The sequence below is a fragment of the Macrotis lagotis genome, chromosome 1, assembly GCF_037893015.1.
Source record: "Macrotis lagotis isolate mMagLag1 chromosome 1, bilby.v1.9.chrom.fasta, whole genome shotgun sequence".
Taxonomy (NCBI): domain Eukaryota; kingdom Metazoa; phylum Chordata; class Mammalia; order Peramelemorphia; family Peramelidae; genus Macrotis; species Macrotis lagotis.
Genome location: NC_133658.1, coordinates 151,774,205 through 151,800,389, shown reverse-complemented (window position 1 = coordinate 151,800,389; position 26,185 = coordinate 151,774,205). Strand labels below are relative to the sequence as shown.

General features: G+C 42.0%; 1 protein-coding gene across 5 annotated transcripts in view; it reads left to right on the top strand.

Moving 5' to 3' along the window:
* BIN3 (bridging integrator 3) overlaps window positions 1-26,135 on the top strand; it is a 40,376-nt gene extending 14,241 nt beyond the window's left edge. For 2 of the 5 annotated variants that reach the window (XM_074209156.1, XM_074209160.1), the window contains exons 2-10: window positions 1,568-1,616; window positions 8,053-8,093; window positions 8,494-8,555; window positions 8,942-8,989; window positions 13,587-13,723; window positions 14,389-14,429; window positions 20,333-20,474; window positions 20,703-20,837; window positions 25,067-26,135. In XM_074209156.1, coding sequence (XP_074065257.1) covers window positions 1,568-1,616; window positions 8,053-8,093; window positions 8,494-8,555; window positions 8,942-8,989; window positions 13,587-13,723; window positions 14,389-14,429; window positions 20,333-20,474; window positions 20,703-20,837; window positions 25,067-25,213 — 802 coding nt within the window. In that variant the 3' untranslated portion in view covers window positions 25,214-26,135. Of the gene's footprint in view, window positions 1-1,567; window positions 1,617-8,052; window positions 8,094-8,493; window positions 8,556-8,941; window positions 8,990-9,018; window positions 9,566-13,586; window positions 13,724-14,388; window positions 14,430-20,332; window positions 20,475-20,702; window positions 20,838-25,066 lie in introns of those variants that run through there. The other 3 variants (XM_074209157.1, XM_074209159.1, XM_074209158.1) reach the window with 3 other exon arrangements.
* Window positions 26,136-26,185: the final 50 nt, after the last annotated feature.

Sequence of the window (26,185 nt, the reverse complement as noted above, 5' to 3'; positions counted from 1 at the left end):
CCTCATCTTAAAAGTGAGAAAAACTGAGACCTTGGAAGGGTAAAAGTGACTCATGATCTAATTCTCTTTCCATTATACCATGTCACTTTTCAGTAAGAATATTCTGTTTGGGGCAGCTAGGTGGCACATTGGATTGAGCACTGACCCTGGAGTCAGGAGCACCTGAGTTCAAATACTGTCTCAGACACATAATAATTACTTAGCTGTGTGACCTTGGGCAAGTCACTTAACCCCACTGCCTTGCAAAAACTTTAAAAAAATATTCTCTGGGGGCGGCTAGGTGGTGCAGTGGATAAAGCACCGGCTCTGGAGTCAGGAGTACCTGGGTTCAAATGTGGCCTCAGACACTTAATACTTAACCTAGCTGTGTGGACTTGGGCAAGCCACTTAACACCATTTGCCTTGCAAAAACCTAAAAGAAAAAAAGTATTCTCTGTTTTCATGTAGAGAACCTGAGGTACAGAACATCATAATGGGTCCAAAACAGGTCTCTAAAACATCCTTCCCCTCCTGAAATACCTTTCTCTCATTGGTGAGTTTCTCACAGAGCCTCCATTTCAAGGAAGGACACCGGACTGCTGTCCTTTGCTCCCCTCCCATTTCTGCCTGTGACTTTCCAAACTTCATCACCAGGCCCACAAGTGAATACTTAGCTTGTGCCCTCCTCCCCACTTTTCAGCTGCCATTTATGTATCATATATTGTCTTCTCCCATTGGTATGCAAACTCCTTGAGGACAGTGGTTTTCTTTTTGTTTTTATTTTTTTTTCTGTAGAATTTGACATTCTGAAGAATGTTGACTTGACCTGAAGACAGATTTCAGATTGAATCCCAGATTCTATTTTGAGCTTCATTTGGATCTTATCAGTTTCTGGTGTACCTGAAATCCATCACCTCTGTCCAGGAAAAAGAAAACTTTAGGTCCACAGATTTATTAGTCATTAGGCATCTTGGCAGAGCTTGTTTTTGTTTTTAATAATATAAGAATTTTTAAGTGTGATGACCACTAGCCTGAAACTACTATTTTTGAAAGTGCTCATAGCTCTGGGGGCTCATAAAGATTTCATGCTTCATGAAACAGTTCCTTTTCCCAACCCCTTTATATTTATTTAATACCACAGTGACTGTCAGCAAAAATTGGGACAGGAGAATGCTCTCGAGCCTAGATTTGAAAACTATTGATTAGAAGATCATTGCCCTAAAACTAAACCTTGCTGTAAGTAGCCACAAGGAACTGAGTTAGGGATAGCATTTCAGGTGGTAATCTACCTGTCCTTTTTCTCTTTACTCCAGAAATAGGGTCAGGGTATTTAGAACTAGAAGAGATTTTTACATTCATCCAAATCCTATTATTTTACAGATAAGAAAGCCAAGGTCCACAAAAATAACTATTTGTTTATCGTCACTGAGCTGACAGCACTTATATTCAAACCCATATCCTCTGATTAAAAAACCAGTGTTCCTTGTATTGTAAAAGAGAGTTACATAGATTTCAATAATTGACTTTATCCCTGTCCTTATAGTAGTACATTCTTCCCTGTGTCCTGTAACTTCTTTCTCTCTTGTAGGATTCCATTCAAGATTGGGCAACCCAAGAAACAGATTGTCCCCAAGACAGTGAGTAACCTTATTTCTTCCCTAAGAGCCAGTATTACTGCTCATGGCCTTCTAGTGGAGCCATGATTTTGAACCAGCTAATTTTGGGGGGTAGAAAAGAAAAGCAGCTTTTGACTCTGTTTCCACTTTTGTAGATCTAAAGTATGGCACAAGTTAAGGACCCAAAGATCAACAAATTCTGAGATCTTTTCTTTCTTTAAATCAACCTATTCTGTCCCTCTCAAGAGCAGATGAATAGGAGGAATTGCAGAAGATCTGGTGAAAATTACTAGCTCTAAAGAAGCCAGTCTCTAGAAATAGGATAGAAAGAATGATCCTAACCTAATTTGATTTAGGAAATCCAGTTCTTACTAATATAATCTCTTCATTGTAACCCTTCTTTGTTACTGCCTAAAAACTTTCCCTCTAACTTCTGTTCATTTTCCTAGAAAAAAAAGTTAACATGCCAACAACCCATTTGGAAGATCAAGATAGAGTTTGTACTCCCATAGAGAATTCTATGTTAAGTAGAAGCCAATAGTTTAGGCCCTCACCATTTCTCTTGTCCAGTGGCCACTGCAGCTGTGCATCAACTAAAAATATGATTGTCTACTAAAGTGATTTCCTATTGTCTTGACTTCATTGGGGGACTTTGCTTTTCCCCACTAGTTCCTGTGCCATCCTCTCCTTCTGCTTCTCTCTACCAGCTACATATACTAGTGTGTCCTTTACTTTGGATTAGGCTCTAAAACCATTTTAACATCTAGAGAATAGGTTAGCTCTGGAGAAGCAAGCTTCAAACATTGGCCCTTGCAGGAGATTTATTCCTTGACTGTTCATTAGTCTCTGGCTATAAAGAGATTTTCAGCTAGAGTTAGATCCTGCCCCATTTTGTGACTTCTTTCTCCCACTCCCATTTTATGCCCAGAATTGGAGAGAAAAGTCATATGCACTTTGCAAGATTTTTGGAAGCCCCATAAGAAAGAGACCTTTCTGGCTTTCCCATCTGAGTAAGTCCTTCTAATTTAGTTTTCAAAACCATCAAGAATCTTTCAGGTATGAATTGAACTAGCAACTGAAGACCCTGAAATTCTGATTCTGGGAATCTAAACCTCTCAAGTTTCATTGTGTGCTAAAGCCCTTTCCTGCCCTCTCTGCTGCTAAGTTCTATGTGTGTGTTGGTGCACACTCGTGCAAGTTCCTCTCTCTCTCTCTTTCTCTCTTTCTCTCCTCACTTTATCTGACATAACTAAAACAAAAGCAAAACATCTCTTCCAACCAACATGAAGTTCAGAGTAAATATCGCAACAACTTGGGGGGGGGAGAAGAGCTTTCAGGAAGGAGGCCAGGGGAACAAATCATTCCTAGATCCTAAGAAGAGTTTTCCCACTTTTCCATCAAGAGTTAGGATACTGGAGACCTCAAAACTTGAATGAGGCCATCCATCTGTACAGGCTGACTTTGAGCCAGAACTCAAAGAATCTGGGTGTGCAGATGTTGAGCCCTGACCAGCTACAGGAAGTGAGAAGGTGCGGCCTCAGATTTCCAAGGCTTAATCCGGGGCAGATCAGAAAGAGAAGTGATTTTGAAAAGGGTCTTATATTCCTATCATTGATATTAAAAAACAAAACTACTACTGCTTTTACCAAAATGAACTTTGTTCCTTCTGAAACGTGCTACTCCCTGGAAAGCTTCACTGCTAAGATCTAGCTTGTTTGTAAAACTCTTGGCTGGAAGGACCCCCTGGGCCTGCCAGACTACTTGAAGTGGCAGATTGATTCCCTGGGCAACCAAGATTATAGAGGAAGGGTAGGTGTGTAGAGCTTGGAAAACCCGCTTAAAACCATACCAGCCTGGGTCGATCTCCCTTATCAGTTCTCAAGGTTTGCTTGGGTCTGCTTCATTTAGGAAAGAATTATTTTCCTCTTAAATCTCCCACACTCTTAACTGCCACAAACAGCCTTGCTTTTACTGAAATAGAAGACCTGTGAGATAGTTGGTGTCTCCTTATAAACTCCTAAGAAATAAGCCCATACCAAGCAACTAGCACTCCAGCTTAGTGAGATTATGATCAGTCTTTGATCTCTAATGAAGGAGTCCGAACAGCCCTCAGCTTGGATTAAGAAACATTGGGTTTATTTTCTTGATGTCCATACTCCCTGATGCCCTGAACTTTCTAGGTGTATTTACCAACTCTTCCTCTCCACTGCCCCACACCCTACTACCACCTTCACCCCAACTCTCCAAAAAGGCCCAGGCTGTACAGTTGTCTCAGCATCTCTGGTAACTGCCATCTCAACACCAGTGACGCACTCTGTTTTTCTTGCCTGCATGCTTTCTGGGAGGGGAGCAGATGTGGATAGCTAGGTTATTGGAAGTCACAGAGGCGCTGTCATGGGAATAAATGCTCATGTTATCTTCAGGGAGTTTCAGGAAATTTTTGGCTCAGAGCACCTTCAGACACAAAGAGGGCATTGTGTCTTGGCTCTCATTGTTCTCCTGCACCCAAGTTATTCAAGAAAGTTCTGGGACTTTTGCTGGAATAGCACATTCTCTAGAGAAATGACAAACTGAAATTGAAGAAAAATATCCTTATCAAATGCTGTCATTTTATTTGGTCCCCTGATAATCTCCAGAATCTCATAAAGTGGCTAAAACATCCCCCAAGGAAAGACTAGAGAGCCCTTGTACTTTAAGAGCAAATAGAAGGAATCTTTATCCAAAGCTTCTTTCTCCTTTACTCTCCTAACCCCCAGATAAGTGAAGAGCTCATTTGAGTTGTTAAGTTAAGGGAGTCCCCCTCTCTATGGTCAAGGCAAGGAAAAAATCCTATCATTTGGACCTCTGCTGATGAAAGGTTCTTACATGCAGAGTAGAGTGCCTTGTCTGCATTCCTTTTGAGTGTTTACCCAATTCTGTAATGCAATCCTAGAATATACTATTTGGACCTTAGCTTCCTGGAAGGGAAGGGAGTTTACAGCTTTTTCTACCACTTTTCTAGCATGAGTCCCATCTGGCCTTGTACCCTCTTATCTTTCTCTTTAAGAACTAGGGCATCCTATTGCTGGAATGTCTTCTTGGCAGCCTCTCTACCCTTGCCAGAAACTTTCTAATTTCTTTGATAAGAGGTCACACTTCACATGGACACTAGTTCCAAACTTTGAGAATGTTGAACACAGCCAAGCAGTGTTGGTCAGTGGCCTCCAGCTCATCAGTCCATGAGTCACTTCATCAGCCTGACCTAATCCTTTCAGATACCCTATGATCCATGTATTGTCTATTTACTCTAGCATTGTTGACTGAGATCCATTTATTCTTTTGGCAGAGGGAACAAGCATTTAAATGGATTCTGATCTTTCCAGGTCAGATCTTTCCCTCAGAATAAGGAAATAAATTTGTGCCCTCTGTCTGAGGGACTGAAATACCCCAGGACCTCCTTGAGAGTTTTCCCTTGTTGAAGTCAAAGAGACCTTTTAGCTGATGAGGTATGGAAGTAACTCAGAACTAGAGATCCAGGGACAGAATAGTTTCTCTAGCATTTCATAGGCTTTAGGACATCCTTTCTTGGCATTCGATGGAGGTATGAATTCCCACTGACTGCCCTTCTCAACTTCTAGCCCCTGTGCAAGCCTAGGATCATGTGGATCCTAGGATGAACCGACCTAGTTGGAAGCTTAGAGTCCTGCTCCATACAAGTCCAAGCAATCTCAATCCAGAGAATCCAGGTGTTCTTTGGCATCCCACACAGCAGCACACTTGGTGGGATTGCAAAAGAGAAGAGTGGAAGCCAAAGGTCACATCTCTAGGAGTTCAACATACTTTTTTGCCTCCTCTCCAAGAAACCACCTGCACTCTGCTCGCACCCTCTCAGGGATTGATTCTGGCAGAGTGAAATCACTCAAATTCATCTGTAGACCTAACATATAATGACACACCTCTCACCTGCCACCTCCTGGTGGCTTGACTGGAAGCAAAGCTCTAGACTACAAGTATAACCCTAGCCACAAGCTTATTGTGGAATTTGGGACCTGCCACTCACCCCTAAAGTTCTTGTTCTCCCTTTAAAAAAAAAAAAACTTTGCAAAATCCCTTAACAGTATTTTACTAAATTTTACTAAGACTGTCCTAAGCAGACCTGTCATGATGGTCACAAAACTAGTCAAGATAGAGACCACTCCATGCAGAGGGCACTGGGGCCTGCAGTAAAGAAGATCTGAGCTCAAGTTTTCTTGGATCTTGCCTCAGACACTTCACTTCTCTCTGCCTCAGTTTCCTCAAGTAAAATAGAGAAAATAACAGCAGCCACTTCCAGGGATTGTTGTAAGGATCAAAAGAGATAATGTATATAAAGCATTTTGCAAACTTTAAAGCAATTATATAAATGCTGGCTATTATTAACTATTAAGTAATAGTGGTAAACTTTGTACTTAAATTCTATCATCTTACCTTTCTAAGTAGGTAACTGTTATGTGATTTCAGGAGCATAAGCAAGACCTCTCCGCAAACATCTTTCCCACTGACTCATTGATATCAGAAATTCATCACAGGAGCATCATTACTTTAGTTTAAGACTTCCTACTGAGGCGGCTAGGTGGCGCAGTGGATAAAGCACCAGCCCTGGAGTCAAGAATACCTGGGTTCAAATCCAGTCTCAGACACTTAATAATTACCTAGCTGTGTGGCCTTGAGCAAGCCACTTAACCCCATTTGCCTTGCAAAAAACCTAAAAAAAAAAAAAAAGACTTCCTACTAAAACAGTGATAACACGTTATATTTCACAAAGCACTCTATAGTTTACTCAGCACTTGTACATTCATTAGCTCATTTGATCCAGGTTTTTAAAAATGCATATTCCCCTGAGACAGACAACACTATTGAAGCTATTATCACTTATTTATACCTTAATAAGTTTCAACTCATTCCCCTGAGAACAGATTTTCTTGGGGGGGGGATAAACAGGGAAGGAAAGAGAGTATGAGGACATTTTTGGAACACTTTATAAACATGAGGGTTCTCACTGCAGAGGGAAAAGCATGCAAGCCTGGAATGCTAGGGGCCCAAAGATTTTAGTTTGACCTTGATCTGGCACAGGTGCTGGTTGCCAGTCTGTAAGCAAGGAAATTACTCTGTCCTCTAAACTAATCAACATAGAAGAGATAAGGTAAGGCAATTTGACAATTATCAAAAGAGAAGCATAAAAGAAATAGGAGAGAGCTCTAGAGACCTGCATTCTAAACTTGATTTTGACTCTGACCAGCTCTGGGACCTTAGGCTAACTCACTTCTCTCTCTTTGGGCCCTCATTTCCTCATCTGTAAGGGAGGAGTTTGACTAGAAGGTCTTGACATTCTCTGGCTGAATAGTTTATGTTGAGCTTTACCTTGAATCTGTATCAATCCATAATCTAGCCTATGTAATAAAATTGATGCAGCTTTAGGGTAGTGTTTAATCAGGCTGATCTCCATGGAAGTAATGAGTTTTAAGGAAGTGGACAAAAAGCAGGTGTCAGTTTGACAGCTACATGCCCTTCTTTCTGACTCCTGACATCCTGGTGGTTTTTTGCTCAAAAAATATCACTTGGAAGTCAAGGAAGAGTGAAAGTCCAGATTAAAGTTTTCTACTTTTAGACAGATAAAGAAAGGCAATTCCATTAAGACCAAAATCTCAAATCATCCTCCCAAAGAGGAATTTGGTAAGTGACTAAATTTGATAAGAGAGAGGTATACATGAATTCTCTTATTCTTAAGAGACTACATAAAAGTTCATCAAGTCATAATATGACATTTATTTATCCAACCAGGGACATCTATTTCTCTCTTCCACATGAAAGTGGTTGGAATAAAAATATATTATTCACTGCTCTCTTTTAGTATCTCCTGGCACCTTTTCAAACATTATAACATCTCATATAAGCTGAGTATGGCCCATAGAAAGCTCACCAAGAAGTTAGGCTATTTTCATTTTCTCAATGAGGAAACCAATTCACAAGAAAACAGAGGAGGACTTTTAACTTCATCTGGCATATAGGTACCTGAACTATCAATATACAAGTAGATCCAATTCTCCCTGGTGTATAAAAAAAAAAAACTAAGCAAAAGTTTGACTTAATCTCCTCAGGTAGTTTCCATGATTTTCTTCTTTCTCTGCTATGAGAGTAGAAAGGAAAGAATTTTGTGCCCCTACCCCTTTTAGTGGGAGAATAAGGTCACAATCTGCTGGTACTTGCCTGGAAGGCCCATAGAAGAAAGGAGTCTCATCCCTGAATCAAGCAGTTAATTAGTCAAGGAACACAAAGAGAACTTGTCATTGTAGAACTGTTAGTACTTGTATAAACTAAACAGTGTTGCTTCCTGGAGGCTCAGGTGGGGGGTGATTATCCTATATTGTTTGAAGTAAGGGCTGATTTTTTTTTTCCAACATTGTCATTTCTTTGATGATTGAATTGTCTTTCATTACAGGTGGAGAGAGATTTTGAAAGAGAATATGGAAAACTCCAACAGTAAGTGATCAACTCCAGGAGAAGGTAGTGGAGGGACTCCAAAGTGAGTGAGAGAGAGAGAGAGAGAGAGAGAGAGAGAGAGAGAGAGAGAGGAGCTCTATTTTGTTTAATTTCTCTGGTTGTAACGTTTGTTTGATGCTCTATTAGTGACTTGGAGCACACCCCCATTAGTACACTGTCAGGGCAGTTCAGTTCAGTATATTGCCAGATCTCCTTGTTCCTCAGTCTTCATTGTTATTCTGTTTAGGGAAGCTTGTAGAATGGGGGATCTTTTAGGTTAGATTGAAAATCTTGATAGCAAGTGTGCAGCCTAGCAGCATCTTAGAGGAGAAGGTCAGATTTAGGAATCAAAAGAAATTCAAGGGCTCCAGAATTTCAGCCTTCTTTATTTCCTTTGCAGGCTGGAAGATCAGACCAAGAAGCTGCAGAAGGACCTGAAGAAGAGCACTGATGCAGATCTAGGTAGGTTGTCCCACCTCACATTGCTAGGGACCAAACAAGAGTTAGAGGTTAGCGAATGGCAGAGAATAAATAGGTTTCTTTCCCACAGAACCTCGAGTCTATTTGTTGTGGGGACTAACTTTGAGATGACTTCTCAGAAAACTGTTGACGGACAGTTGACTCTAGGTTCACTGTCCCTCATCAGAGCAAACTTACTGTTCTTGTGAAAACTATCCTATTTCCCTAATTTCTCAGGAGTCCCTCTTTGTACTTCTGGGTCCTCTTGGATTTGATGCCTAGTTTGATGAACTTGCAAGGAGGATAGGAATACTGTCACAGTTAACTTCGACTTTTAGCTAGCTTCCAGCAAATTGTAATATAAACTGCTCTCTCCTGTCTTCTTTCAGGTTCTTATCAATATGAAGTTTGTCAAATGTTACACTGGACCCTGGGAAGTAGGTGATTTGCTTTTCAGGAGCAAAGAGTTATAAAAAGTGGATTTGAGAAGGGCAGAGGAAGAGGAAAGTAGTATAGACTAAAACATATACTTCTATGACAGGCTTAAGAATGCATTAATACTATCCTGTATTTAGTTCATTTACTAATAATTATGAAAGGTCTGAAAGGGGTTCATGTGTATGGAAATTAACAGGAGCCAGATCAAAATTCCTGGAGATGTAAATTTCTTTGAATGAAGAGAAACTATATACTAGAGCTCTTAACATTTACAAAAAGCAAAACCAAACGACTTAAAGATAATTAACATTGTTGTACTAATTAGCAATAGCATTCTTCTTGTAATAGAGGAATACATAAGAAGTCTATCGCTACTCACTGAGGCTTCTCTCTCAAGGAGTCCCATCTAACTTGTACATCAAGTTTTTCCTTCCAGAAATAACAGGAGGAACACCTAAGGAGACTGGTTTTCCTTTCAGTAAAATGATGGACTTGGACTAAATAATCCCCAGATGCTGGTCTCCCTCTAACATTCTTTGGCCTTATCATTTTGTAATCAGAAGATTTCGAAGAAGGTAAAAGTTAATCAATAAGAAGCCTTTTTTTGTTGGGCCATTATGACTCTCTTAATGGCTTTTGGCAGCATTTTCTGAAATAGTGACCAGACTATCCAGTGACCAGGTATCCAGTTGGAGGCCTTTGTTAGCCATTGATGTTTTTTCATCAGTTCTTTGATGAAACTGAATGAGTTTTCCATCTTAGACTGCCCTTATTGCACCCATCCATACCAAGAGACACAAGAGGGGAAGTAATACATATCCGGTCCTACAGGGAGCCAAGAGAATTGGAAATCCAAACTTGCTTTACTCCTCAAGTCACACATAGTAAATATTATTGTGAGACTATTTTTCATGGAACAGAGAAGAGGATGCTGGGAGTTTGTGGGGAGTGGTCAGTGGCAGCTGCTCAGTGGGGCTCACTCCACCCATGTAAGATATGTCCTTTGGAGTTTTAGGCTGCTCTTCAGGCATTCCAGTCAGGGTCCCTAGAATTTAGGGTGGAGGATCCTGCCTTCTACAGATTGCCAGCTCCAGACATTCCTGAGAAAGGCAGACCAGAACCAACACTGGATTAGCACAGTGTTCATCATTTTCCTTCTCCTGTCCCAGGGCAATGTCAATTCTATGGGACAATTATGGTTCTCTAGATCCCACTCCTTCCTTCCCACAAGAGGAGTATTTCCATACCATGTATTTCTGTTCTGCAATATCAGATACTCTCAACCTTGGTAGAATTTGTTTTTTTGGCTGAGATCTGAGTAGAGTACAGAGTGTATTTTAATAGTTTAAGACTGCATTAAGCCTTTTGGAATACCCTTATATGTAAAGGAGTTTTGTATTTTACTAAGGATAGTAATAGTAATAACAACTTTAATCACTAATAACTGAATTTATATAGTGTTTTAATGTTTGCAAAGCACTATATATATATATATATATATATATATATATATATATTCCCATTTGATCATAATGAGATACTGCTTCCCTCAAAACAGTGGCAGTAACAGGAGTCCTGACATAAACTGTCTCTGTCTATAGCTTTACCCCTTGATTTATGCCAGGGAAATTCACACCAGTTTAATCCAGATTATTTGAGTTGGTCCATACTTGACTCATAATTCATTCCTAGCATCTATTTTTGGTTCTAACCAAGGAAAAATTGGCACTTACAGAAAATGCTAGATTTTAAAAATAATTCAACTTAGTTGAAACTTGCATTTCTTTTTTCTCATTTTCCTTTTTCCTTTACCTTTTCAACAAGTAACAGGGTAGAGGTGGCTAGGTGGCGCAATGGATAGAGCACCAGCCCTGGAGTCAGAAGTATTGGAGTTCAAATCCACCCTCAGACACTTAATAATTACCTAGCCATGTGGCCTTGGGCAAATCACTTAACCCCATTTGCCTTGCAAAAAACTAAAAAAAAAAAACAAAACAGGGTAGAGAGGAGGTAGGGATTGGAAACAGAGAGAAGGTCTGGAGCATTATCCTTTATAGAGGAATCCTAATACTGTTTCTAAGCCTGACTCTTGCTCATTTACCTTGTGACTTGGGCAAATAATGTCATCTCTCTGAGTCTAAATTTTCTTTTCAATAAATGGAGACAATAATACTTTCTTCTGTGTCAACTTCAGACTATTGTGAAAAAGTACTTTATGATCATTAAATGCTAAAGTATGGCCTTTTGTTATGTTTGGGAAATTGCTTTAAAAATAGTTGTAAAATACCACATAAATTCCAGGCTATATTATATCATATAGGAATTGGATGGGATTTGATGAAATGATGGATAACTCAGGTTACTTCTTTTACTGGATTTGTGATTCAATAGTTCCGTTCCTTCTGGGATATTAACATTCCTGAATTTTCATAGCTGGAATTAAGACTCTTGATTCCTCAAATAAAGAACTTTTAAAATGCAGAGAATAGTCCACATCCTTTAAGGTCATACAGATAATTCCAGAATCCCAGAAATGAATTTCTGGCCTCAGAGAGCTTGAAGGCTTAATAAAAGTAAAGAAGACTATTCTTTGATCTTAGCTGTCTGCAGTCCTGATTCCAAAGGCTATAGAATTTGATGAATCCATACTTCCCTTTCTTGATGTCCCCTGGGTTCTATTCATCTCAGCTAAGAAAAAACCTGGAAGTTCAATCTACTGTCTCACAGAACAGTTACTGTGTCTAGTAATCAATCAAGACAGAGCTTTTCCCTTCCTTTAGATTGTAGAAATTGCATTATAGCCTTCAAATCCCTGCATCTCAAGTATTCTAACCCTGGACTCTAAAGAATGGACCTTCACTTTCTCTTCTTGTACATGGAAAAAGCTATCCCCTACCTCTGTGCCCTAGATGTTTATGTTAAGTCCTAATTTTAAAGAGTTCATGATCTGTGGGGAGCTAGGTGGTGCATCGGATAGAGCACTGGCCCTGGAGTCAGGAGGGACCTGAGTTACAATTCCTCCTCAGATACTTAATATCACTTACCTGTGTGACCTTGGGTAAGTCGCTTAACTCCCACTAACTTGCAAAAACAAACAACAACAAGAGGTCATGATCTTTCACAGAGGTGTGTCCTGCTTGGCACCTTTTTCCTTACAGTCTCTCTTACCTCCCTTTTCCTTACTGAGAGCTGGAGTAAGGATTTGTTCCATAAAAAAAGCAGGTTCAGTAAACAGTTAAAAGGAATTCTGTTGTGTCACCATTCTTGCCACCCTGTCCCTGGTATGTTTTAATGAAGGATATGGACATTCTGTTCTTTCATAGAATTCTGTTCTTTCATAGATTCATTGAACAAAAAAAGTAAACTTAGTGAGACTTGCCTCTAGATCCAATCATAACTATATCCTACCTAGTGGGCATTCACATTAAAATCCCCAAAGGAAATTTTATAAATTTAGCCACTTAAGATAGTATTATATAATAAAACTAAATGTGGTATATGGTGAGATATTTTCAAAACTTAGTCACATCATTCATCTCATTTGATACTGTGATCCTGGGGTGGATAGTGTGTTATTATTTTATAATTGAAGAAATACAGAGGTTAGATGATTTCCCCAAGGTCAGGACTGGAACTACAGGCTAGATTTCCTGATTTCTAGTTCCATTCACTTTTAAATGACAGTCTGACATAGTCACCATTTTAACAGCTATTCATTTTTGTGTGGAATAGTGTATTTTTTTCTAGGCACCACATTTTAGGAAAAACTGGATGACATAAATCCTTAAAGCCATGTCATAGGAGAAGCAACTGAAAGCTTAGCTTGGAGAAGAATTAAAGAGATAGTAATGGCTGTATTTTAGAATTAACAAATGCAAGATGAATTGCTTGGACTTACTTTTGTGGCCCCATATTTTGGAACTAGGACCAATGGGTATAATTTAAATTGAAAGGACTACTGTATGTAACAAAGCTAGAGATTTTGACCATTTATCAGACATACTATCTATTATCACTTAAGAATCTTTTGACTCAGAGACTCTGATCCATATAGAGGAAAACATAGGGAAAATGGGTATCAGTTGGATTCTAGCCCATGCTGGGAGGATCCAAGTGACCTGTGCTGTGCCAGCTTTCCTCTAGGACCATCATGAAACCATTTGTAGGGATAATGAAAAGAACTCTGAATTTTGTCAAAAGATTTTGGTTTTAAGTTCCATCTGTGCCACTTATTAACTATGTAATACAGAGCAAGTCACTTAAACTCTCTGAGCCTGTTTCTTCATCTGTAAAATGAAAATAATACCTGCACTACCTGCTTCTTAGGGTCATCATCAGCATGTAAAGACAAAAGGTACTTTATTGCATGAAAAGCACTTTGTATCCATTTCTAATTCTCAGTCTCTAGCCTGCTATTTTCCCTCTTCCTGCCCTTCTCATGGCTTGCAAGTTAGCCACCAGATATGTGGGCTGCAAAATTTGAAGTGTTAATGTGAAAGTGGTCATTGTCTTCTGGATTGTAGAAGGGTAGAGATTTAAATAACCTTGTTCTCTCTCTGGCCTTCCATTCAACTTCTAAGCTTTCCCTTCCCACAGCCATGTCCAAATCAGCTGTGAAGATATCTTCTGATCTCCTCTCCAACCCCCTTTGTGATCAAGACCAGGAATTTTTAAACATGGTGACTGCACTCGATACAGCTATGAAACGGATGGATGCCTTCAACCAGGAAAAGGTGATGCAGTCTTCTGCAGCCAAGGGCATTCCTTCTTCTCTCATCTCCTGGTAGCTTTGTAGAATCCTCAGTAGGCTCCAGTTGTCATTTCTGGTTCACCCTACCCTCTGGAGACAACATCCCTACTGTGTGATTGCCCAAGCAAGGATGTCTCTTAGCAGTTCTCTGGCTTGGTCTTGATGAGGATCCTCTTATTACTCAGCCTCCAAGGCCACTGAGCTGATAACTGTTTAAGGTGCCAGCTGAGATCAGTAACACTGTGCCTGCTGCCAGGTGCAGTGCCACCCTCAGAATGAGCCATTTAGTCTTACCTAGTGATGAGAAGTCTTTACTTGAGTTCCATGGATCTCTGTGATTCTACATAGACCTCCCTGCAGAGAGTACATGTACTTTCTTTTCATTCAATTCAATCAATATTTATTAAAAGCCTATTACATGTAAGACTTTGGGCTAGATCCTGGGGACACAAACTATTCCCTGCCCCCAAAGAACGTTGGTGTTCTAGGAAGTGGCAAGTCAGCAGATGGGGCATATGATTGCGAAGAAGGTAAAGAGCCTAATCTTCTTCAGACCTTCTAATCTATAGCAAAGGAATAGCAACCTGAATGTCTGAGCAATCACATTACCACTCTGAATTTGACCCTGTTGTGTTTTATTTTTGACAGGTAAATCAGATCCAAAAGACAGTGATTGAACCCTTAAAAAAGTGAGTACCTGAGGGTTGACATTTTTAAAGACTTTGATGTTGACTGTATAAAGGGGAAAACTCAAATGAAGTTGGCAATAGGCAAGGGATGAGGTGATCAGGCTGGCAGCAGCTTGAGGACCAAAGAGGACTGGTAAGGGACAATCCTAGTAGGTTATAAGACCGTGATTCTCCTCAAAGTTCTGGTCCTTGTCATTCAGCATCTTGATCTTGCAAAAACTGAAGTAGCCAATCCTCTACTTGCCATTTCAACTATGATCATTTGACTGTTTTTCTTTTGCTGTTTCCTCAGACCCAATAAAGCCTGAACTTGCCAAACTAAGCTAGCAGAGCTCTTGGCTGGCCCTCATTGGAGGTGCAGGAGGCCTTTCATCTTTGGTCAGGAGTATAAGAACAGCTGTCTGGAGTATTCTACTTCTGAATTAAGGGAGCGGCTGAGCAGGAGACATGAGGGTGGGGGAGCACCAGTATGATTGTTTGACTAGAAAGGTCTCATAATTCATGACCCATCAGGCTCATAAATTCTGCAGTGGGATCCATCTGCTCTGTTGGGAGTGTCTCCAGCTGATGATCAGAGAGACAGACTTGCTCCCTAGGTCCCCTAAGTTGAGGGGAAAAAGTGGGTGTGGGGGTGGTAGGAGACAGGAAAGCTGCCTTGAAGTTCCCACCTCACTTCATCTTCTCTGGCCTCTCCCAAACTGGCTTTGACCTAGAAAGGATCCAGGCTCCAGTTCAACAGCTGCATATTATTACTTCTTCTATGGTGGTCCCTTACAATTGACTCATCTGGGACCTGAATAATCAGGATCTGCTAAATTATCATTAAGGCAAGATCAGGGTCCCCAAAAAGTTTAGTTTTTTGATCCTAACCCTTTGTATTTGGGGAATCATAAGCTATCCATCTCTACCCAGGTCCGGGGGTGGAGTTTCTGGTAGGGGTTCTTTCAGATCTGTCCTGATCACCAGCTTTTCCAGGAAATGACTGAAAGCCTTCTGACTCAAGGCAGTAGCTTATAAGTCAGAGCAGTTTCTCTCCTACTACCAAAGTTAATTACTTTCCCTGCCACAACCACCTCTCACCCAAAATGCCAGGTCAAGATAAGGAACAAGTTATATTGTTTGGATCTATTGTGAAGAGTCAAGAGATAGGCAGCTGCACTGGTCAGGAAGCCAGTATCTAAATAAATCAGGGAGCTCTGTGGTTTGGCACCCCAGCCTCCTGAGAGAAGACTTCACTGAGAGTCAGGAAGGCAGGTGGGCAGCAGAGCAGTAGCTGTACCCCAGAGACCGTGTGCCACCAAGGACGAGGTAAATTAACCTGCACACAATATTTGAGCTGGCCTGTGGCAGGGGAAAAGGATGGAAGGACAGGACCAGATGCTCAGGGCCTGGCAAATCTAGGCAAGAAAATTCAGCCCTGGGAGTTTCTGACTCAATTTCACACGCACCAAGCAGCCTTGAAATCCAATCCCTGACCCTGACTTTTGTAGCTGGTGCCCAACTGAGAGAAATCCCGGCTGCTTCCCACCACCATGGCAGCCCACCACCTGCCAGGAAGGTGGGCGAGTGGCCCGGGGGGGGGGGGTGGAAGGAGCCTAGATCTCCCTGGGCAGATCCGTTGACCTCCCCATGAGCCTGTAGACTTAACTCCTCACCCCACCCCAGGCAACATGCAATCTCCTTGACCACATCAAACTTGTACTGGCTATATCCCCTCTCCACCCTCCCCTTCTGCTTCCGTCTTGGTAGTGGGGAGCCTCCTGAGGACCCCAGGACCGGAAGCAGGAAACAGTAGCTTTCCTGTCCTCCCCTAATGAAGAACATGGCCACATGGCTGCCCCCTCACAGCCTCCTTCCCACCTCCGGGGGACTCGGCCTCTAATCCCCCATTCTCTGAGCTGGGTGTTCTGCTCCTCCGGGCTCTAGTTGGATTGGGATGCTTTTAATTTCCCTTTCCTGGTGGGTGGAAGATCCCGGTTGTGTGGGCACAGATTGAGGAATGGCAGGCATTCCCCACCAGGGCCGGCTGCTCCCAACCCACCTCCCAGCCGGCCTCTCTCTCTCTCCTTCTCTTCCTACCCCACACCTACCCAGGGAGGGAGTTTGTCAACCAGCCCTGGGACAGGCATAGAAGGCCAAAATAAAGAATCCTATCCTAGAGTGTGCAGTGTTATCCAGGAGTTATACTCCAGGAGAGAAAATGTAGTAAAGATAAAAAAAACTAACCACTACAGCATGCCATGGTATAGTAGGTATGAAGGCAACGTGGTACCATAGTGGTACAGAAGATAGAAGAGATGGGTTCCAGTCTGTATCTTTCCTGGGAGAAAAGCCATCATGATGTTCTATCTTGGACCAATGCTGAAAGGAAGCTCAGGTGTTTGGAACTAGCCTAGTCTCATAGAATCCTCAGGAGTTTAAGGTCATCTGATCCAATTCTCTTATTTTACAGATTGAGGAAATTTAGATAGACATTAAATGATGTGTATACCCCCATCCCCTACCCCACCCCTTACCAAGGTGTTAAGTAGCAAAGTCAAAATTCAAATCCAGGTTCTCTTGACTTCATATCCAGTGTGCTTCCCTTTGTACCACACTCTTCCCCCCCCCCCAGCTGTGTTCTTCCAAACTGCAGAAGGCCAGTTTTGAGGTTTCCTGCTTTCAAACCAACTCCTTTTGCAACACTGTGGTTATTTATATTGCCCACAACTTGGGAGTTGGTGAAGGCTGTTCCATCTCCTATAAATAGAGAGTAGAGAGGTGGGGGCTGAGTAGGCCAGTATTGAGAGCCAGGAATTCTTGATTCCTGGTCCCACCACTGACTTATCAGAAGCCTTGGTTTAAGCTGTTCTCCCCTCAATCCCAGCTCTGCCTTAGTTTCTTTACTCAAAGGAAGACATGGAATCAACCCCAAAGAGAAATACCTAAGTTGAATGAATCCATATGAATGGAAATGTATTCATAATTAATCTACAGTGAACCATTGAAAATCCCAGAGAAAGGAAGAGCTGAGAAGAGTCCCAGAAGTATTGGTCATTCCTTGCTGCCTGACAGCAAGCTAATATCCCATCATCTAGATTCCTCTGAAAGAATCACTTAGACCCACTGTGACTTGGCTATACAAAGTAGCATACACTTTGTTCCCACCCATTTCAAATTAGATTTCAGGGTAACATCCTGTCTACCATCTTGGCTTTTTTCCACCTGCCCCACCTGTGGCATCCTGGTTTGGGGTAGGGACATCAATGTCGGGAGATAAAACAAGCATCAGAAAAAAGAATTGACTGCCAGAATAGTAGTCACTTGACTTCTGTGGAGGAGGTTGGGCTAATGCCTAAGATGAGAACTTGTGAATTTGTTAGGGCACTTAAGACTCCCTCTCCCTGCTCCTAAACGAAACTTTTATGCTGCTAGACCACAGGATACTTTCCAAGACACCCCTTGGATTGTGTGAACATAAGCTTTGGAAAATTCAAGCTATAGGATAAATTATAGAGGGAGGAGGAATATTTTGGTGGGCTGGGAAGCTGATGCTCCTTAAGGATGGACCATTAACTATTTCCTTACTGGATTGGTCTCTTCTCTTTGGGTAAGAATAACTCACATTTCTACCAGGCTTAAAGGTTTATAAATCTGGGAGGCAGCAAATGCATGTATTGTTTTGTAAAAAGGTCCAGAAGGGATCTTGGATGAACCAGGCTAGGCCAGACTTACCCAGGATTTTGGTAGCTAGGATTTAACCCAGGTTTTCCCCTGACTTCAAGTCCTGCAAGTGCCTTTTCCACTCCACCACATTCCTCTCCTGATACTGAGGCTTGATTGAGTGCCTTCTGCTTTTAAAGTGTTTTCACATTCCTTTATCTCTTCCAAAGAAGATGACTTCTCTTTCCTGAAGTAGTAGAATGAAAAGTAGGCTGTCAGGGAGAACACAGGAAGGACTACTCGACTCTCCTGTGTCAGATGCCTTCCCTGTGCCCGTAGTTGACATCAGAGGTCAGAGACCCTGAACTGATGGAAGCCACAGAGCTAAGATCTTTCCTGTGGGGCTATTCTAATGGCTTCTTCCCCAGTGGGAGCACCTTGGTAGATTCACAGCTCTGCCTACACTGCCTTCTGTGAACCATGTGATTCGCCAGAGTCCCTCAGAGAGGAAGAGAAGGGGTGGGAAGAGAGCTTTCTCTCAGCCTGCCTCATAGTAACAACCTCAGATGCCAGTTCAGAAGAAAGGAGATGATCCCCTTGAAATCAGTTCCCCCTCTAGATTGCACCCCATGGTGGCTCCTGGGTTTTGGAATCACCTCATTACACTAGGTTTTGAGGGCAGAGACCACTACACCTTTGGCATTCCCAGTTCAGTTAAAGCAAGTGAAATTTTGAGTGCTTTGCTTTTGGAATGAACCTCAGCTGAGGTTTACTTCACTTCTATACTTAAAAAATATCATTTTATTGGAGTGGATACTCCCTCCACCAACACTTCTTATGATCCTCTGTAACTTAGAAGATAGTTCCAAGGGTGGTTATGACCACCCACAAAAGAAAAGGCCTCTCTCTACCAATCAGGCTGCCCTTTAAGCTATCTGGGCATGCAATTTCTTACTGTGCCATTCAGAAACTTCCCCAGCCGTATAGGTCCTGCCAGATCATAAACTCTTCTGCTGACATTGTCCATCATTCTGCTCTCCCCCTTCCTCTCCCATTTTCTGTTTGTCATACATACACACACACACACACACACACACACACACAAACACACAGAGAGAGTAAAGTTATCAGTGGAGGAACATGGTTTATTCAAAATATTTTCTTTTCCTACAGAATAACCTCATGTGAAAAAATTGATCATTTCATCTATCTTGGTCAGCTTCATATTTTCTTTTGGGGAGTTTCATCATTGAATAATTCTTCATGTACAATGTTTTTTGGGGTTTTTTTTTAGTTTTTTTGCAAGGCAATGGGGTTAAGTGGCTTGCCCAAGGCCACACAGCTAGGTCATTATTAAGTGTCTGAGGTCAAATTTGAACTCAGGTCCTCCTGACTCCAGGGCCAGTGCTCTATCCACTGTGCCACCTAGCCACCCCTACAATGTTTTCTTAATTTTTTTGTTTAAGTGGTGATCATGTTCCAAGTTTGGAGGAAATTTCAGCAGTATGATTATTGCATGCATTTTTGTTCTTCAGCATATATTGAGTTGGATCCACATAGATGTTAGTAATGAGAAATCCAGAGCTCATAGGTTTTACTGAAAAGAGTTGAGACCTTAGGAACTGCCTTTCTAGATTGCCCATGGGGCGGGGGGGACAAAAGTCATTTCTGCTTCTATCTTCACAGTCTTTCAACATAAATATCTGAAGAACATTTAAAATGTTTCAAGGATCTTCTGAACATCAGCCCTGGGCTACCAATTTTGAGATTGTCAGCTCAGAACAATTAATAAGTGATTCCTTTACTTTGAAATGATACTAAAATTCTGGGCTTATCTAGCGCTTTTTTTTAGTCACAGAGAAATGCATAGCCTCCAATGTTGATATCTAAGAGGCAAAAGATCCTGGAGGTAAATAGATGACTTCTCTAGAAGGTCTCTAGAAATAGGTTTATATTCTAGAGTCTAATAGGGTCATGGATCTCATCTTAACTCTGAATAGTGGAAAAAACCCAGATCAGATCATAAGTAATGTGCCCCCAATTACAATGAAAGTTAGAATGGGAATTCACACCAGGCCCTCTGACCAAAGCTACAAGATTCTTTTCCAGTGTATCATTGTTCCTATGACCAAGTGATTTGACCTTTTCTAGACTCTATTTAACCTGTGCTCTTCCTCTTCTCCTGGTTCCATCCAGGCAAGAGAAATGCTACCCTTTTCCCCGTGCAGTCTCTTATAATCTTCCCATCCTATTTCTGGCAGGTTTGGTAGTGTCTTCCCCAGCCTCAACATGGCGGTGAAGAGACGGGAACAGGCCCTACAGGACTACAAACGATTGCAGTCCAAGGTGGAAAAGTATGAGGAAAAGGAAAAAACAGGACCAGTCCTAGCCAAACTCCACCAGGTACTAGCACATTAGAAACAAAAAAAAAAAAAATCAGGGCCACAGTTTTAGGAGGTAAGAAAGGGGGCTGTCTAAAACCATTAGTGGAGAAGCTCCCAAGTTGGGTTCTCCACCCTCACCTGGGAATTAGGTCTCTCTGAGGAGAAAGTGGGATAAATATAGGTCTGCCCTCCCTAACTCCATACCCACTGCCCATCCTGGGACCCTTACTGAGCCCATAATGGACAGGTACGAGAAGAGCTCCGGCCTGTGAAGGACGATTTTGAAGCCAAGAACAGACAACTCCTGGAGGAGATGCCTCGTTTCTACAGCAGTCGCCTTGATTACTTCCAGCCAAGTTTTGAGTCTCTGATCCGGGCACAGGTAAGACTGAGCTTTCTGAGGTCCTGGTTAAACTCTAGTAGCCCTCTCGCCCCCAGGGCTTCCTACTGGAAGATTAAGCAATAGAGTAAGAGCAAGGACATCCATATGACTCCAGTCTAGGGAAAATAGCTCTCAGCATCCTCGAACCATCCAAGAGTAGCCCAGACTGGCATGGTTTGGAATGATTTCTGTTTGGATTTCAAGTTATGTATTATGGCTGAGAAATAGAGGTAAGAATTAGAAGGAAGTACCCCATTTTCCAAACCTGATGGAACCAATAGCATTCCCAGGCATTTAAGGTGTTTTGTGTGACTCTAAAGCTTAAAGATACCCTGGGGACTAAGACCTAGAGGCTTAGATCTTGGGGGGGAGGGGGATTCAGTGAAAGACCCTTTATTTTTTCTTCTAGGATAATGATGGTAACATTTATATTGCACTTTTACTTTTCTTCACATTTGTGAGGTAGATGACATCAGTGGGGTTTTTTTCCCTTTTTGGTCCATTCTGTGATTTCATCAGCATTCACTGATTTAGACCAGCAGCTCAGTCTGTCACTTGGGATTAAGTGACTTACCCATGGTTCATCTACTGTATCCTACTGCCATGATTGGTGTTGTCTGCATTCTATAGAGAAGAAACAATGACTCAGAAAGTCCAAGTGATTTATATGTGTGATCACATGGCTAAGAAGTGGTGGTACTGGAATTAGAACTCAGTCTTTCCTCATCTGTGCTGGACTCTAGGGGTGCAAATGGAGGCCCTGTCTTTAAATAGCTTCTGTTCTACTGGGGAGATGTAAATAAATAGTCATTTTAAGGGAAAGATGAGAACAGGAGCAAACAGAAAGGACCCTTGTTTAGCAACCAGCACCTGAGCCAAGTCTTGAGGAAAACTAGAGATTCTAAAAGGCAGAAAGAATGAAGAAATGCATCCCAAACATGGGACATGGAGGCAAGAAATTGCCAGTTAAGTTGAGGATTTAGCTAGTAGTTTAAGGAAGAGCTAGGAAGCCAGTTAGACTTGAACATTGTGAAAGGAACTAATATGAAATTAGTCTGGTGTGGTAATTAGGAGACAGATTGTAATGGTCTTTAAATGCCAACCTTTAAATGTAATTCATCCTAGAAGTAATAAATATTAATCAAGATTTTTGAGAAGGGGACTACTATGATCAGACATGACAGTTTTAGAAATATAAATTTGGCACTTGTCTAGTGGATTGGAGAGGGAAATAACTGAAGGTAGATCAGCAGGGAGGTTGTTTTACTAGTTGAGATGAAAGGTAGTGAAACCTTAACCAGGGCAGTGGTCCTAATGAGCAATGAGATGGGACATTTGGAAAAAACGTTGAGAGAGTGGAACTGACAAGATTTGGCATCTGATTGGATATGAAAGAAAAGAAGTGTCAAGGATGACTCAAGTTTCAAATCTGAGAGACTAAAAGTATAGGAATACCCTCAGCATAAATAAGGAAATTTGGAGGAAGAATAGATATAAGAATAAGATAAGCAGTTCTGTTTGAGATATATTGAATTTGAAGTGACATTTGACTGTCCAAGTAGATATGTCCAGTGGGCAGTTGGCAATGGGATTGGAGTTCCAATAAATGAAAGCTTAATATATGAGCTTAGAAATCAGCTGCAGAGATAAATGAACATATGTGAGCTTATGGGATCACCAAAAGAAATCAATGTAATGGCATCTTTAGAGGACCTAGATTACCTTACCCCTTAGGCAGAACCCTTTTTTAAATTGATCTCTTCTCTTGCCAAAATGAGAACTAAATGCAAGATTCCCCCCACACTTGCTTAATGAGATGACTATATTATTGCTGCTGCCTTCTGATGCCTTGGCCACAGCCCCTTCTGCCACTTGTCAATGGAATAGAAAAAGGTAGCTTTAAGGTGAAGTAAATTTAATAATACCAAGCACTGGATGGAGAGACTTGGCCTCTTCTGAACCTTAGAGTTGTGATAAAACTTGAAACCCTTTGTCTCTAAACACATTGAGTGCCGAAGTGATCAAGAAAGACCACATTTATGTATATATTCTTTTGATCCTCTCCCAGGGGCCCCTTCTGTCTTGCCTTAGCAAGTCTGGAGACAGTTCTTCTCACTGAACAGAAGGGAAAGTCAGTCCCTGAGAAGAATAGTGAGTAGCCCAAGGCAGGGAACATTTAGCCCAACTTCCCTCCACCAGACCTCGGGCTATTCAAAGGCTATGGAAAATTGATTTGGGGGAACCATCTTCTTATTCATGAGGTTAAACCATCTTTCTTTTTCGGGGGTTGTTCTTTCATGGCCTGGACATCTTTTGCCCCCTAGTGGACAGCATAGTACATAACATGCTCCATATACATTTGGAAAACATTCACTTTTCAACCTGCTATCTGGCTTAAGGCATATACCACAGCCTGCTAAGGATGGCCTGGTAACCAAGGGTTTAGGAGGTAGTAGAGTTTGGAGGCCCCAAACAGGAAAACTGAAGCAGTTAAGTATTTGGAGAGAACCCCAGGATTTGCAGTCCTTGGCCCTGCTGCTCTTTCCAGTTATGACTGGAGAAGGAATGACTGAAGACCATCAGTGCCTTTGGCCAGTCTTACTAAACACACCTGCTGACCATGACATCCTAGTGCACATTTGGATATGGATTTTGCTGCAGTGGAATTTGTCAGATTTCCCAAAGCATCCAGGGGTAGCATGAAAGAGTGAAGTCCACAGAGGTGATTTGCTGCTGCTGCCACCTCATTATCCTAATGGCTCTAACACCATGAGCCCAAGCCTCATAGCCATCTCCATCTCTCCAAATCTGCACAGGTGTGTGTCAGGAGAAATTAGAAGGTAGAACTAAATCACAGCTTCCGCTCTGTAGGGATTACACTTTGTTTCCTCCATAGTTCTTCCTCCTGTCCTAATACCTTTCAAGTTGACTTCCCACCAGATTAGTTTTGTCAGAAAAGAAATCCATAGGGCTCCCAGACCTAGAAGGATAGCCTCTAAGAACCTCTGACTGGAGTAGGCTTGTGGTGACCTGGAGGGTTGTTTAGCGTCTTTCATACTGACTTCTAGCCCTCCCCCTGCCTGCATTCTGGTGCCATTAGTCATAGTAAAAGTGAGCATTCCTGGTGACTCACCCAGCGCAGTGCGGCTTGTGTGGGGGGGACCATCCTCCACCCCCATCCACCCACTAGGCTGCCCACAAGGTCCCCTATTTTTCCTGCAAGCCTGTGACAAGGTTGCTAGAGATATGATGAGCTGATAGTGGGAGTTGGAAACTTCCAGATTTGACTATTTCTGGGCTCCTATAAGGAATAAAGAAACAGGCTTTTCTTGGGATCTGCTCTTAACCCCAGACCCCACTAGGGCAGAATGCCAGTTAGGTTGGGGTATTATGATCAAACTCTTGTGAGGAGACCTATGCTTTAGGCCTCACTTATTTCCAGGTTCTAAACTGGGGGTTGCAACCCTCTCCCAAAGGGAGGGGAGATAGGTGGACCTAGCTCAGATGCCTTTAATATAAAATTGTAGTAGTGAGAACCAGTGTTGAGATAAAAGAATCTCTATATACACCCTCCAGTACTGAAAAAACCAACTTTTTAAAGGTCTTTCAAAATGATTACAGAGCTGTTCTACTTAAACAACTCCACACTGTTTTTATTGATGTTGACGATATCATGGGGAGGATAGTGACTACCCACTTCTGTCCTCTGCCTGCACTTTCAAGAGGAAAAGTGGCAAGCAGTCCCACACCATTTTCTTTACCCTCTACTAAACTGGGGAGACTGATGGCCAGAAGGCAGATTCTTGTTTTCTTAGGTTTTACTTCCCAGTTTTCTGGGCTTCATAGGAAGGACACCAGCCTACCACTGTTTTTCTCTACAAAGGGAAAAAGGCCCAAGGTTTTCCTCTTGTAGGAATAAATTCAGGAAACTCTGTTATCCTCCACTTTTAGCTTTCCTACTGCCACCTGTTGGGAAGCAGAGCCAGAACCAAGTTTAACCAATTCTTTTCTCCCCATTTTGAACCTTAACCCTACATGTGACCTCCAAATCTTCCCCACCATAGTTCAAGACATGGAACATAGTAAGTATTTAAGAAGCACTTAATGACTTTGCCTGTATTGTATTGTGTGCCTTTTGGTACCTAGGGGTTATGATGGGGGGGATATGGTTTCTTTCCAAGGAGCCCCAGATCTTGCCAACCTATCTTCCTTTTCTCACCTGATCCTAGGTTGTATACTATACTGAGATGCACAAGATCTTCAGAGACTTAACCCAACAGCTCGACCAACCTGGTCATACTGATGAGCAGAGGGAGCAGGAGAATGAGGCAAAGCTGAGCGAGCTCCGAGCCCTCTCCATTGTGGCTGATGACTGAACTCTACACCGAATCCCCCCTGGGGCAGAGATCCTCATGCCATAGCCACTGTCAGACCCAGTAAAGCCAACTCTGTGGTAAAGGACAGTAGCTACGTGACCTACTGGCAAAGGGAGGAAAAACAGCATCTGCTACCTTTCACTGACCCTTTGACCAAGTCTAACCCTCTTATGGGAGAGCCCCCCCACACACACACACCCTCTAGTTGCAGTTGGTCTCATTTTAGTGCCATGCCATAGAATGTCTGGCTCCAAGCAAGTTACTGCCTCCTTTGGAGAGGGACACTAGAAGACAATGAAACTGGATAATTAGTATAAAAGGAACAGCCAGCACGAGAGCTTTTATTTCGAAGTGGTCCGCCATATAGCTGTTTCCTGCCTCAGTCTAGAGCAGAAGGTAACAGTCCAACAGCAACAAGTATGGGCCAGTCAGCTCAGACTGGGCCAGAACATTGAAGTCTTCAAGTCAGGAGATTTTTGGATTTTAGGCCATCTTATCTACAATACACTGATTTGTCTTACTGTCTTGCCTCAGTGCTCTAGCCTTGCTTCTGGTGGTGAACCTTTCACCTCACGTGTCATTTTGTCTGAGGTAGAGATAAGGCGATAACTCGAAGGGACAAACCAAAGCTGTTGCCTTGATCTGCCCAGGTAATAGCAAAGGAACCTGTCCCAGCTTCCAAGTGTTAAGAAAAAGCTAGTTTATTTTCATCCTGTGCCTCAATCAAGCAAAGAGTTCTAAGTTTTCCACTGGAGATAACTTGGGGTCTGAAAACTAGTTTAAAATGTAAATTTAATGCTGTTTTTCTATTCATCTGTCAACTCAGGAGCTCCATGGAAAGAGCAAAAATTCTGAACTTCCCTGACTTCAATACTGGGTATTATATTTTTTCAAGGAAACTTAAAATAAAGCCTACACAATATTGCTGGTTGCTTTTAAATAATTGGAGTAGCCTTGCTTCATGGAGGTCTG